This window comes from Danio rerio, chromosome 12 (genome assembly GCF_049306965.1).
Source record: "Danio rerio strain Tuebingen ecotype United States chromosome 12, GRCz12tu, whole genome shotgun sequence".
In the NCBI taxonomy this organism is placed as follows: domain Eukaryota; kingdom Metazoa; phylum Chordata; class Actinopteri; order Cypriniformes; family Danionidae; genus Danio; species Danio rerio.
In genome coordinates, this window is record NC_133187.1 from 13,369,826 (window position 1) to 13,384,744 (window position 14,919).

Below are 14,919 nucleotides of genomic sequence, written 5' to 3' on the forward strand. Positions count from 1 at the left end.
AACAAAAGATTTACATACTAAGAGGTGATTGGACAGGTTTTCTCTCGTGCAATGACCGTGAAAGGTAATCGCAGGTGTACAAACGCGGAACTGCTTCGTTGCAGTTGTTTTTATTAACAAACCGATATTGATATTGTATATTCTGAACCGCAGGTCACAGGGCAAACCAAACCGTGGGAGGACAACGAGGCAATATGCTTTTTAACCGCTGTGTATATAAAAAGGGCGCTTTCTTTGTTTTAATTCTTCTAGCTTGTGCACAAGCTATAGTGACGTATCTCTGTAAACCAGCAGTGTTCAGCTGTGTGTCTCACTTCACCTTTTGGTACCCTTTTGTTGTGCTAGGTACCCTTTTAAAATTTTATTATGTCTCTTTGTCTGTTATGGTTCACTATGAAACATTTCACATCGGTTAAACTTACAAAGTTTACCAGCTGCCTTGGAAATGTAAGTCAATTCAAGAGAGAGATTTTTTGTTTTGTTTGTTGAGTTTTAGTTAAATGCAGTATATTGTAAAACTTAACATCTGAAGTTGAAACAAAGAATCTCTCTAAGTTGATTTGACTCACAATTTTAAGGCAGCTGTTGATCTTGAGTTAGTAAGATTAACCAAGTGGAACATTTTATAGTGTACAAGATACACAACGGGGAGAAATTAGCTGTTATAATAAAAATAACACAAGGTTAAATGCTTGTGTGTGATGTAAAAGATCTTGTTGGCATTATAATGCTTGTAATTAGTTTTGTTTATAGGGAAAGCTAGATTTTATTTCTTGTGATATATTTTTGTCACTCCTGTAGTGTCAAACTGTATATGCAGTATTTAAATTCTGAATTTGTTAGTATTTATACATATAACATATTGGAAATGTTTGCTGTAAGTCTGCCAGAACAGCATAAAGGTGCCTTTCAATCAGGCATAGGATATACACTTTGGTTTAAAACAAAATTGAATAAATAGCCACCTCAGCAACTAGCACGCTAAGCCCCCAGCTGCCTCTATTAATACCTGGCATTTTGCCTGCCAACCTTTTTAAGCATAATGGTTAAAGTAGATATTAAATCATTTTTCTGCAATTTGCCACAATTTGATATTTACAAAAGACAATAAAACGTTACCAGCAAATAATAGGTTAAGTTTTCACTGCTCATTCCTTAAACTAGGAAATCTGATACCATATTATTGTCATTTCTGATTTACAGTATTCCTGTAATTCGATATAATAATATAAAACTGTTTGTGTTTTGCAAATAAGAATGTCTGTTATTAAATGTTTTTTTTTTTTAATTCCTATATCAAATAATTTATTTTTTTAAGGCAAACTTATATACATCAGGATTATGTAAACATTTATGAAAATATTATAGGAGGAAAAATAACAATAACTTGTTATTACAAAGTGGTATTTAAAGTGGAAATGAATTGGGATTTAAAGTTATTACAGGTATGTTAAATTAAAGTAGAACAGAATCATGCTATACAGAAAGATTATAGCAATTTCACTATTTAAAGAGCCCATATTATACATAAAATAGGGTCATATCTTGGTTGTAAGGGTCTCCAACAACAGTCTAATATGCATGCAAGGTCAAAAAACACTTTCATGGTCTTATAATCTGCATTTATTTTTACCTAATTATCCCAGCGACTCCCGTATGAATCGTCCAGTGATTCATTTGTTCCCAAACCCCTCCTTAGCGCGAAGCTAATCTGCGCTGATTGGACCAATGACAGCCTGTTGCGATTGGTCGACTGCCTTCAGTCAGAGAGTAAAATGCACAACAGCTAATCAGCAATATAAAAGTAATCACAGTTCATACACGCTCGATAGTGTAGGCGTGAATTTTAGCTGCCAGTGGGTCAATGTAAATACAGTCGATGGACTTGAAAATTCAGACGATTAACTATTTTATTGAGCAAAAACTCCAAAAACTGTCGAGGAGATATCCAAGCTTGTCTCACTCTGCTCTTTTCACAGACACAAACACATACACACACACACACACATTGCCATCGTCCGCGCACACAAACACAAAAACACACACAGACCTCCGGGCGACAACGCGCGCGCACACACACAAACACACACACATACCTATGGTCGACAGCGCACGCACACACACACACTACCCTCGTCCACGGAGCTCCGTAAACAAAGCAGCACACGTCGCGTGACTTTGCACGCGATAAGAGAATATAGCCAGTTAACCTGATATAGTACACGCGGTTACAAGTAATTAATCACAACTAAATACATTTGCAAGCTAGAGTCAACGAGGCAACTTTAATCGCACATACTTACACTTGAGAAATGGAGGAAGAAACCCATCCTGACGTCCATCAGTAAGTTACTCTTTACTGATCCTTCCTTTTACAAACGCCGAAGAAGTATTCTTTGTAGCATGTAGTTTGCAGAAGTTTCCAGTAGTTTCCAACTGCTTGGTTATAGTGCTGAGGTTTCATCTTTGGGTAGAAGCTCGATAATATCCATCTGCAGTGTGACTTCAATCAACCGGCATGTTTGTGTGCGTGTGTTTGTGGGTGTGTGTGTGTGTCTGCGTTACTGCGTCAGAGGGCAGGGCCTCAGGTTTGAAATCTCCTGGGTTTGCGCGTGCACGTGAATAACTTGATTTCGTTCGTATGTCATGGCGAAACACCTAATGACTCGGTATCAAGGCGACTCGTTTGAAGCACTATGAGTCGACTTTTTTATAGATGAATCAACCGTTTTAAACACTGTACTCTTACAGATTTAAGCCTTAGCTGGATACTTCACTTCACTTAGAGCTGTGTTACACACTACATGGAGGGGAATTTTCAAAAACCCATAATATGGGCTCTTTAAAGTACGTTTCAAATAAAATAATCTTGTTTTCTGTTACAGGTGGAGACTCAGTGGTGGGGTCTGTGGCACTAAGGATAGTCATGGGGAGTTGGTGGTTATTCACACTAATTGTGTGTTCATCTTACACTGCAAACCTGGCTGCATTCCTGACTGTGTCCCGCATGGACAATACCATAAGGTACATTTCGATTTCACAAATACAGTACTCTACCATTCAATGCACTACAGTGCTAATTATTGTATTTTAATATATTTTCTATAATTTATTAGTTCTCATAATTGGTGTATCCTTATGTTTGGGAAACTTCACACATGTTGTGGCCACATGGTAGGAAATTCAGTTTAACAAAAGCTATTTCAAATGATTTAATGATTAAAAATCGGGCACAGGGAGCCGCAATTCCCTCAGTTTTTAACTCTGGCCTGTGGTATACTGTTGATATGTATGAAATCATAATGAATGTATTGTTATGCATTGTTTTTGTAATGTATAGCTAAAGAAAAGAAAGAAAAAAAGTTTAAGGTTTAGATTAAAATAAGATTTATTAATATTTATTAACTTGCTCGCATTTACACATATCCAGTACATGGACACATTTGCACAAATGCAGACATGTGTACACGCAAAGCAACATGCTGTCAGTGCTGCCTGTAACTTTATTAATAAAAATTGTATTTGTTTATTTATTTATTTATTTATTTGTTTGTTTGTTTGTTTGTTTATTTATTATAACAAACAAAAGATTTAAAACAGCAACAGTATAAAAAGCACTAACCTGCAATTCACTGACACAACAAAAAGATACTGTACCCTAAATATACATACATTTAAATGCACACAAGTGATGGAAATCAAGGTTCATAGAAACTGATTAGTGCAGAAAACAAAACAAAGGAATACTGTCAAACAGAATACAACAGGAGGCCTAAAATTGTGACAGTTCACCTCTCTCCAGAAGTGTTTGTCATTGCTAGCTGGCAGTGGGGTTTCTGAGTTTCCATGTCCCTCTGTGTTGAGGTAGGGTGTAAAGTCTACATTGGGAATGCTTGTTATGCTAACCTACTGTACATTCATTCTAAGGTGAAAAATGATGGGTGTGCAACAAATTTAATCTTCAAATAAAGACAAAACAAATGTCTCTATCTGGAGGTTCTTAAAGGGACACGACACTTGTTAAACACTCGTGCAAACGGGCTCCTCTACACAACTCTTGGCCCCATCTTAACTCATTAACTCTACCAAGCCAACCAATCACAGAATTAGCACTAAGGCCCAATCCCAATTCTACCTCTTAGCCCTTCCCCTTACCAATTTTCCTTACCAAGTCCCAATTCTCTTTAGCTTAAAGATGTAGGTCTAAGAGGAAAGACTAGATAGCCCTTGAATTGGAGATTTTTCAAGACCACACTCAAAACTATGGGGTACGAAAATTTCCCAGAATACACAGTACAAAATAGAATTAAGATTGGGCCTACAGCCTGTTTCACACCGCAAGCGCAAGCAGCGCGTGATCAGAGCGTGGTTTTTGGCGTCCAAGTAAACAGATTAGAGCTTTCATACTGCACACAAAAGCAGCGCATTAGCATGCGTGTCGCTGAAGCAGCAGTGCCGTGATAGTTTCTGCACTGGGTCTATTTTTGCCATGCTGCTCACTCTCAATTAAAGTGACAAGACATTGATAATGACCAATAACACATTGAATGACAGTAAAAAGATGCAATTTTACCCAATAAATGCATCAATAATATCCACTGACTTGTATATAGTCAATTAAATGAACTTAAACGATTAAAAACTGCAACAAATATTTATTTAAGCCCGAACTACAAAACCAAATGTAAAACAATTTTAGTATCAGTTTTGCCTAAATTGCACACTTGTAATGCAGGAGAGGGGAAACAGAAGAGGCCGCTTTAAGACTGCTATTTACGGCAGTTGTAGTCCATAGTGAAGTGTATTGTGGATAGTGTAGTTTGACATGCATGCTGGATGATGTGAGCTTGTTTGCACTGTGAACCTGACACGACGAAAATAAGTAAAAGTTGTCTGTCTCATCCTTTGCATGAGCATGATTTAACAAGCTGTTACTCTGCAGCTGAAAATCGCTGAAGCGGAGAAAGTAACACTTGTTTGATCATGTATAAATATCATTACAACTATATTGTATAAATACTATTATAAATATAGGCCTACAACATCCTGACAATCAAAAACAAAATGACATGATGTCACAGGCGATTTTCTTCTGAGTGCACCAGATACGGGTGTAAAAATGTATTGTTTCTTCAGACACAAACAATTCGGTATGGGTTCAGTAATAATCATAACCGGTTATCATGTATTCACGTCATTTATCTCATATGCAATATCATTACTTCACATTATTTATGCTTTAAAAAGGCCCAAAGGGACCACACGTACAGGTTATATGAGGGGTTATACAGGTAAGAAAAGTCAGAAATGAGATACAAAGTTTGCAAACATAACATTGTAGTTCTGTGCTGGTCCCTGGTTTCTCAGTCCATTTCTCTTTGGACTAGTGTCCTTGTGGGTGTGGGGAGTTGAGTGTGTGTAAGAAAGGAATGTCTTTGAAGCATTCTGGCTTATCTCTCCAGGTGGCTCTGGAATACGTAAGTTGTCGCGGATACCCAGACTTTGAGGAGCCAGGAGTCGTAAAACCCACGCAAGAGGGTTTAATAAAACCAATAAGTAATTTTTTTCTGTGGACTGTACGCTACAGAAGTATAAACCAGCCATAAGGGAACAACTGCTGAAGAAGGGTGTGGATCTTTAAAGGGGAAAGATGACCAGGATGCAAATGATGGAGGTAGGAGCCACAAAGGTGTCTGAAGTGAAGGCAGAAGATGAGACCCAGAACACATGCAGAATGATGACTGAAATTGCAGTCATGGAGGAAGAGAGGGTGTTGATTGCAGAAAGGGTAGATAGAGGAAGAACCTGGCGGCTTATGGGATTGAGAAGGAGATAGAGATCTGGGAGGTCATGGTAGAGCCAGAAATACAGAGGTGTCTTAAGGTAAAGGCAGGGTGATGACAGAGCCAAGGGACTAGTGAGCCTGGTGGAGCTGGTGGGAAGCCCGACAGCAACCACTCTCCACATGATAGAATCGGCTGATGTCGAACAGAGGGGCTTATTGGGGATTCTGTGCTAGAGGACTGGTTGAGGGTGCTGGATGTAGGATAGGGTTGGTTGGGTGGCATGTTGCTCAAAATAGGAGATGAAGAATTGGCTGACTTAGACAAGAACTTGAATGGAACTAATGAGGAACTGGAGAGTCACTGCTGGAGAGACAAGCAATACAATTGAACAGATCACTGTTTTTATCAGAAAACATTTCTAAAGGTGCTGTTGAGTTTTCACCAGATCTCAGTAACAGCTAAAGCAATACATATATACAGAGAAAATCAAATAAATTAGTTAGGAAATTAAGTTATGTGTAATAAAATAAAATGACATTGAGGAAAGTATTGAACACATTTAAAAAATGGAGGTGTACGAAGGCATGGAATGCCCAGTGAGCAGCTAACATCTCTCAGTAGTTATAACACTGCCCCTCTCTTCAGTGTATATTAATATTAACTGCTTCAGTTTCGACACATACATTGCCAGTATGATGAAGTTAAAACCACGGTGGATATTTTACCTAGGTAATGATAACAAACACAGCCAAGGAATATCAACTGCTTTGAGTTAACATAAAATAAAATAAAGCTACTTGGCCTTTCTTTTGCAAGCTGCATACATTTGGCTCAGTCATTTAAGGAGACTAAATGTCCATTAGGTTTAAATGGGCAAGGTGCCTATGTTTAGGCTTAAAGCCTATTCACACCAAATAATGATAACAGAAATGATAACTCTATCTGTTTCTAATTGTATTGCTATTAATAATAGTAGTTGTTGTAGTAGTGGTATTGTTCTGTATCAGAACACTTTGTATTCCATGTGCTCTTTTTTTCTGTATTGAGCTAGTTAGATTTAGCATCTGTAAATGTTATCTAGTTCTCATGTATGGCAGGCATTTGCCCAACTTGTGTGCTGCTGATGTTTGATTGCATGTGATTATGCTGATGCTGAGGAAACTGTGTGCAAACAGCATTTACAGCCTCGAAGCTCTATACCCAAACCAACACACACCTCTCCACTACACAAACATATCATTCAGAACACGCAACAGACAAGAGTGGTGAAAAACAAAATTAGCTGCTACGAAACTCGTGTAACAGCATTTAAAGTTACGTAGGCCAACCAGGAGCAAGCAACAATCAGACTCCAATCGGCAATCAGATTACGTTCCTAGGCAGATTACACACACTGGTTTTCCCAACATAACAAAGCAAAACATAACAATCATAAGTTTGTAACACTGTGACACATCAGAGTGTGAACAAACTTCTTAAACAAATTATCTTGCATGTTCATTTCACAACTTTCGTTGGGAGCAAATTATTACATATGCTTAATAACTCTGCAGTTCATCTAGTCAACCAATGTATGTACTCTATTTAATTATTAATAGGCTTATGTATACAATAATTACATTACATTGTTGGTGTAACAGTTAGTTGATACAATTATTAAATTCTGAATATCAGACAATTATGCCCCAGATCTTTAGTGTTGTTTATTCAACATCATAAAAATAACATAACATTACAAAAAAAAAAAAAAAAAAAACTATGTGTAACGACGTGGAGTGACACTAACAACAGAAGTGGGATCCAAATGCAGGTTTAATCAGAATCATCAGACAAGCAATGGTCAATACAGGGGCAAACAGATGTATGAGGGCAATCCAGAGTCGAAGTCAAAACAACAAGCAGATGGTCAGAGGCAGGCAGCAAACAGAATTAAATAAATAAACAAGGCAAGGATCAAAACACGGCATAGGCAGGCAAAGGCAGACAAAGGAAACGCGTTGTAATGTCACTGTGACAGATAACAAGACTCGGCAACATGTGTGTGGAAAAGAGGGGTTTAAATAGTCCAAATAATCATTGTGTGAGGGGCTTCAGCTGTGAGAGTGCAATCAGTGTGGATCTGGAACCGGTTGTGTGTGTGTGACTGGGTGTTGTTGTCCATAACATGGCAGATATGTAGTTCAATGAGTGTGAATGTTTGTGTGTGAATGTTTACCAGCGACATCTGGTGGTTGTTCGCTGGTGAACATGACAAAGCCCCCCCCCCTCTAAGGAGGGGCTTCCAGACACTCTTAATACTGTTCAGGCGGGAGGTGGAAAGGAGGCGGAACAGGGGGAGGGATGGAGGGCCAGGACCATGCAGCTGGGGCGTACCTGGGGCATGGAGTTGCAGAAGACCCGGAGCGTGGAGCTGGAGGGCCTGGAGCATGGAGCTGTGGAGGGCCTGGAGCGTGGAGCTGCGGAGGGCTTGAAGCGTGAAGCTGCATAGGGCCTGGAGCATGGAGCTGCGGAGGGCCTGGAGCGTGGAGCTGCGGAGGGCCTGGAGCGTGAAGCTGCGGAGGGCCTGGAGCGTGGAGCTGCGGAGGGCCCGGAGAGTGGAGCTGCGGAGGGCCCGGAGAGTGGAGCTGTGGAGGGCCCGGTGAGTGGAGCTGCGGAGGACCCGGAGAGTGGAGCTGCAGTGGACCTGGAGCGTGGAGCTGCGGTGGACCTGGAGTACTGCGGGGAGCCGGCAGGGCTGGAGGCTTGTCGGGAGCCGGCAGGGCGAGCCGTCTGAGTGGCGCCAGCAGGGTGTGGAGCCGGGCTGTGAACGGCAAGGCGAGGAGTCTGGATGACGCCGGCCGGGAAAGCTGTCTGGATGGCCGCCAGCAGGGTGAGGAGCCGGGCTGTGATCGGCAAGGCGAGGAGTCTGGATGACGCCGGCCGGGTAAGCTGTCTGGATGGCCGCCGGCAGGGTGAGGAGCCGGGCTGGGACCGGCAAGTTGAGGAGCTGGGCTGGGACTGGCAGGGCAAAGAGCTGTGCCCGTTCGGGAAGCTCAGGCGGCGGCCACTCGGGAAGCTCAGGCGGCGGCGACTCTGGCAGCAGCGTCGGCTCAAGCAGTGGCCTCGGCTCTGGCAGCGGCTTCGGCTTTGGCAGCGGCCTCCGCTCTGGCAGCGGCGTCGACTCTGGCAGCGGCGTCGACTCTGGCTGAGGCGCTGGCTGCGGCGTCGACTCTGGCTGAGGCGCTGGCTGCGGCGTCGACTCTGGCTGAGGCGCTGGCTGCGGCGTCGACTCTGGCTGGGGCGCTGGCTGCGGCATCGATTGTGGCTGAGGCGCTGGCTGCGGCGTCAACGTCGACTCTGGCTGCGGCGCTGGCAGCTCTGGTGGTGGCAGCTCTGACGTTGGCAGTGACTCTGGCAGCTCTGGAGGATCTGGCAGCACTGGAGGATCTGGCAGCACTGGATGGTCTGGCAGCTCTGGAGGGTCTGGCAGCTCTGGAGGGTCTGGCAGCACTGGAGGGTCTGGTAGCTCTGGAGGGTCTGGCAGCTCTGGAGGATCTGGCAGCACTGGAGGGTCTGGCAGCACCTTTCAGGGGCAGGAACAGACTTGGGACTGGAAGCCATCTTGTGAGCTTGCTGACTGGGAGGGGCCATCTTGTGAGCTGGCTGTGGAAAATGGGTCGCAAGCCCTGTTGCCAGCGGTTCTTGCTCTCTAAGCTCTCACGCTTCAGCTGTGAGAGTGCAATCAGTGTGGATCTGGAACCGGTTGTGTGTGTGTGGCATGACTGGGTGTTGCAGTCCATAACATGGCAGATATGTAGTTCAATGAGTGTGAATGTTTGTGTGCGAATGTTTACCAGAGACATCTGGAGGTTGTTCGCTGGTGAACATGACAATATGAATGCAAACTTAAATTGACAAAAAAAATATCTTGAAACAGAGAATTGAAGAGCAAAAGTAAAATATGGAGCTTAAATACATGAACACGGGGAAGCACATGACACATCTAATGACAAAACAGAACACATAAACCATTGAAAAGTCTAAATTGATAACAAGGTATGAAAAAAACAATGAAAACTACATGAACTACAAACAAATAAGTACATGTAAAGATCTTTTGTAGTGAGGGACAAGGAAATCACTCGACACAAGACATTAACCATTACTACTTTCAAAGTAAAACATATGTAAACATGAAAGTGAAACTAAAACAAAGAAGGGATGAATGTTCTTTCAAAAGTGAAAATTGTCAACATGCGTAAAGGTTTATAAGGGTGCACTTTACCTTATATTATCATTGTTTTAAACAAATAAGTTTCACACGTAATTTAGAAGTAAAAAATAAATAAATAGAAAATCATTGTTTATCTATGTTTATCATATATCATTGTTTATCATTTGTCTTTTCTATTAAGGTAGACACTATTTATGTGCTTGACAGTCAAAAATATGTTTAATTATTGATTTTTTTTTCAATGCGAAAGTGTGCTTGTTTTTAAGATTGTTTTAGAACTTCTGATTCAGTTGCTTATGGGGGAAATCACTAGGAATAATGCATCGCAGAAAACGGTCAAACTACTTGCTCTACAATCAAGTGTTTGCATATACAAAGTAGAATAATATTCTTAAAAATATATATATCAGTTTGCAATATTAAGCTGCAAAACGAGCTGTTTTTAACATCAAAAAATGAATGGAAGTGAATGAGAACAGAAGTCTCGAGCCAAAACGATTCAAATGGCTGTGCCTGCTCATACCTGGAGAAGGTGAATAACATGTTTTTTACTATTCAGGATAATGATGAAAGGTGTATTATTTACAGTTTAATGTCATGAAGAAAAAAAAGGATTGATTATTTTTTATTTTAATTACCCATCTGTACATGATTCAGGTGGATTGCTGTTCAGTTAATAGCCACTGGTGTCACTAATAAGGGTTTCTAAATTCTGTTTATACACTGTTAGACCTTACCGGGCATTTTTACAGTAGAATACTGGCAACACTGTTGCCAGTTACTCACTGTAAAAGTTTGGTTACAGTAAGCAACTGGCAACACTGTCGCCATTTAATTACTGTAACTTAACCATTACAGTGAGTGGCTGGCAACAGTGTTGCCAGTTATTTACTGTAACCGAACCATTACAGTGAGTAGCTGGCAACAGTGTTGCCAGTTAATTACTGTAATAGAGCAGTAGTGGTAACTAACTGGAAACTGTGTACAGTTAATTACTGTACTGTGGTGTTACAACTCACAGCATTATACTGCATACACATTAATAGTATGTCATAGTCTTACTAAGATTAATTAGTATTCTTACCTGTTATTAAAAATAGAAGGCATAAAAATTTAGACAAATGTATTTTATTGTTTTGGCAGCAAACAAATATACAACAGAAAATGTATAACAAAATTAAGAAATCAGCAGATATAAATGTCATCTTTCATATTACAGGTCTGCACAGTAAGGCTGCGGTCACACTAACGTTTGAGCATGCAAAGTTCTGTCATACGGCACTGCGAAAAGAAGTGGGATTAAACAAAATAATTAGAGATTGAAAAAACAAGCGACTGGTCCATAGTTTAAATTTTTGTTCAGACAGGTCATGTTTTGATCTTTGATTGGTCTCAAGCAATCACATGATGTGATTTCGCAGGTCAGAGATCTCCAAGTTTGAACTTTCCAATGCTGCGAACAGTGAAATTTTTTGCATGAGCTAGCATTCCAGGTCTGCAGCATTCACGTGCGTATGAATGGAAGTCTAGAGGAAGAAAAGTGCAGTGTGACTGGGACTTTAAGCTGTAACTCTAATTGAACACACCTGATCAAACTAATTAAGGCTTGTTAGAAATCTACAGGTAATGTTGAAGCAGGGTGTGAACTAAACTCTGCTGCGCTGCTGTCCTCCATGAACTTGGAGTTTGACCCCCATGGTATATAGCATATTTTTAAAGCAACTGCCAACATTTATCACAATCACATATCAAATAAAAAAATGCATGCATGCACACACACACGCACGCACGCACACACACACACACACACACACACACATACACACACACACACACACACACACACACACACACACACACACACACACACACACACACACACACACACACAGAAAGTGCTGCAGTAAAATGTGTTTCTCCTCAATGCTGACCATGCAAAAAAAGAAAAAACTAAACAGCAAAAAACACAAAATATTTATTTTATTTTTTAAAGTTTCAAATAATGAAAAAATAAGCATATGAAAAGAACACACACATACTCTCTCTCTCTCTATATATACATATATATATATATAAACATGTTTGTCAAACACAGGCAGATACTGTGTCAATTCTCAATAAAAAGTTCAAAATAAGTATAAAAAACAAAAACAAAGTCGGCAACACCGAAAATCCAAAGAATCCAATCTTTTATTGCTATAATTATTATCTACTTTAAAATCTCATGACCACAAACTTTTCTATTGTTTCTAATATAAATTCATAGGTGGAAACACAGCTCTGAAAAATACTTAGCAACAAACTCACAACCTGGGACCTGACAGTGGAGCTTTTGTGTGTGGATAGTTATTTGTATCATATTTTTTGTGATTCCCTGTGATGATTTCTGTGCACATGTTAACTTACTGAGGTGATGGAATTTATTGGTTTTTATGTGCATAAACTTTTAGCATCTGTACATTATTGCAATATGCAATATCCAATAAATAAATATACTTAAAAGCGAGGAGAGGCTAACTAGCTAACAATGTAGCTTTCAAGTACACAGTTCAAGATAACAACAATATAACTTAAAACACAGCCTTATTTTAGAAACCCTCAAAAACATTTGAACACATTTTACTTAGTCATTGTAGATTCTTATTTAAAGCCTAAAACATCAGACTCACATCTGAATTGATAGACAGAGAATAGAGCACACTCAGCAGTAAACAAATCAAACACCTGACTCCCTTAAAGAGCCAGCATTTTCTGAAAACTTTTTCTAATACCTTTGTGTTTAGAATAAGACAGCCTGTGGGAGTGTGGTGAGGCCTAAATCATTGTCTTCTGACTTTAAAATGCACGTCTCTATAAACAACAACATAAAGCATCAGAGTAAATGGGACAGTAATGGTTGAACAGTAATTTGCCATTTATTGTCACAGTACATAAAGTAAATTACTGTAATTTATCCTTTGCATTACACAATTTTATACAAACTCTACTCCTTTTACAGTAAAATACTGTTTCCTTTCAATACAGCAAAACACTGACTATTTTGCAGTTATTTACTGCATAATCTACAGGGGAAGAGTGCAGTTAAGCTTTAACCCTAATTAAGCACACCTGATCAAACTAAATCTAAAGGTAGTGTGTTGAAGCAGGGCTGGAACTAAATTCTGCTAGGCTTCGGCCCTCTAGTAGTTTGACACCCCTGGAGCATAGCATATTTTCAAAGCAACTGCCTACATTTATCACAATTATGCACATATTGTTTAATAAAAACAATTAAAATATGCAAACTTCATCCATAGAAAAAAATGATGATAAATAATCTGATCCTCATGTAGTCCCAAATCTGTAGTAATAATAAAAAAAACACAAAAATGACATGATTTATACATTTATATAGGAAAGTCTTTAAACTATACTGTTAATGCCACTTTTACTTACTTTAATTGAAGTTTTCCAAACAAATTCATTGAGTCTCTGCAAACATGTATGTACGTGCTGTTTAAGATATATTTTTTAAATAACACATTTTTACTAGTCATTTAGCAAAATACTAATATTCAGTTGAAAGTGCAAGTTAAAAGCTGAACTATAGGTTAAATTAGGCAAATTAGACTAATTATAGAAACGTAAACAAAGTTATAAGAATTATTATGACAGTTTCTTTGCTCTGTGTGAATATTTTTGCCTTTAAATGCATTTCATCCATATATGCTTAGCTTTTAATGATCTCTGTGGCATTGGTTGACTCCTGATACTCAATGTTAAAACATAAAAGAAACCAAAGAAAACACATGGCTGCAGTGAAATTCAGCTTATCATCAATGCAATGTCCCACTCTCCCCTCAATACTGACCATTCACATATCAAAACTGAACAGTAAATATATATAAAATTATATAATAAATATAAATAGCAACATAAAGCATCAGAGTAGATGGGGCAGTAATGGTTGATCAGTAATTTACCATTTATTATGACAGTAAATATCTGTAATGGATACATAGAGTAAATTACTGTGATTTATTCTTTGCACTACAGAATTTCATACAAATCCTGCTTCTTTTACAGTAAAATACTGTTTTCTTTCATTACAGCTAAACACTGGCTATTTTACAGTTATTTACTGCATAATCTACAGTAAGGGTTAACAGTGTAGCCTATACTACTAATAATGATTGATATTATTATAAAATGTCCCGTGAAGTGCTTTGAAAAAAAGATATATTTTTTTTTAATGTTTGTCGTTTATCTCAACCGAAATGAAGAGAGGGTGTGACAGTGTAATAGTCACTGAAAAAAAAAAAAAAAACAGCCAATAGCGTTTTGTTTTAACATATCTCTGCCATTGGGAGCAGTTGAGCTCAAGCACATCAAATGAAAAGCAAATAAGAAGCGTGTTGCATGTGAGGCTGTTTATCCATTCAGGTAGAAGTTACAAACTACAAGCTTTACATCTTTAGATCAGTTTTAAAATCTTGCATCTTCAAAATGCAAACTTTGTCACTATTTTAGAGCACAATGGCTTATAGATATCTTAAAAGTAAATATTACTAATACTAACATCTTAAAAAAAACTTTCTTTTATATTCATGGAACTTTTAATTGTTAATGGTATTTTGTTGTTGTTGTTAAAATTATTCGTAATATTACTGAGTAATTACTAATACAAAATTGTTTATTGTTTTAAGTTAACTGACCAGAACATTAACATACAGTTGTTGTAGTTTTACTGTTTTTCCAAATTTATTTAGCAAAGTGCCATTAAAGAGTGAAAGATTTCCTTTCACTTGCTTCCTTTCACCGACTGGGCCTGACAGCTCCATTAGCAATACAGATGACACAACATCTCACATTACTTACAGAGTTGTCTTTGGATTTTAAAGTTAACTCTTGCCAAGTTAAGTCCCTGTCCTGTTGATGTAT

General features: G+C 39.0%; 1 protein-coding gene across 7 annotated transcripts in view; it reads left to right on the forward strand.

The window, feature by feature from the left end:
* grid1b (glutamate receptor, ionotropic, delta 1b) overlaps positions 1-14,919 on the forward strand; it is a 737,476-nt gene that overhangs the window by 701,817 nt on the left and 20,740 nt on the right. For all 7 annotated transcript variants that reach the window (XM_021480270.3, XM_009306536.5, XM_680591.10 and 4 more), the window contains one exon: positions 2,886-3,024. In XM_021480270.3, coding sequence (XP_021335945.1) covers positions 2,886-3,024 — 139 coding nt within the window. The remainder of the gene's footprint in view (positions 1-2,885; positions 3,025-14,919) is intronic.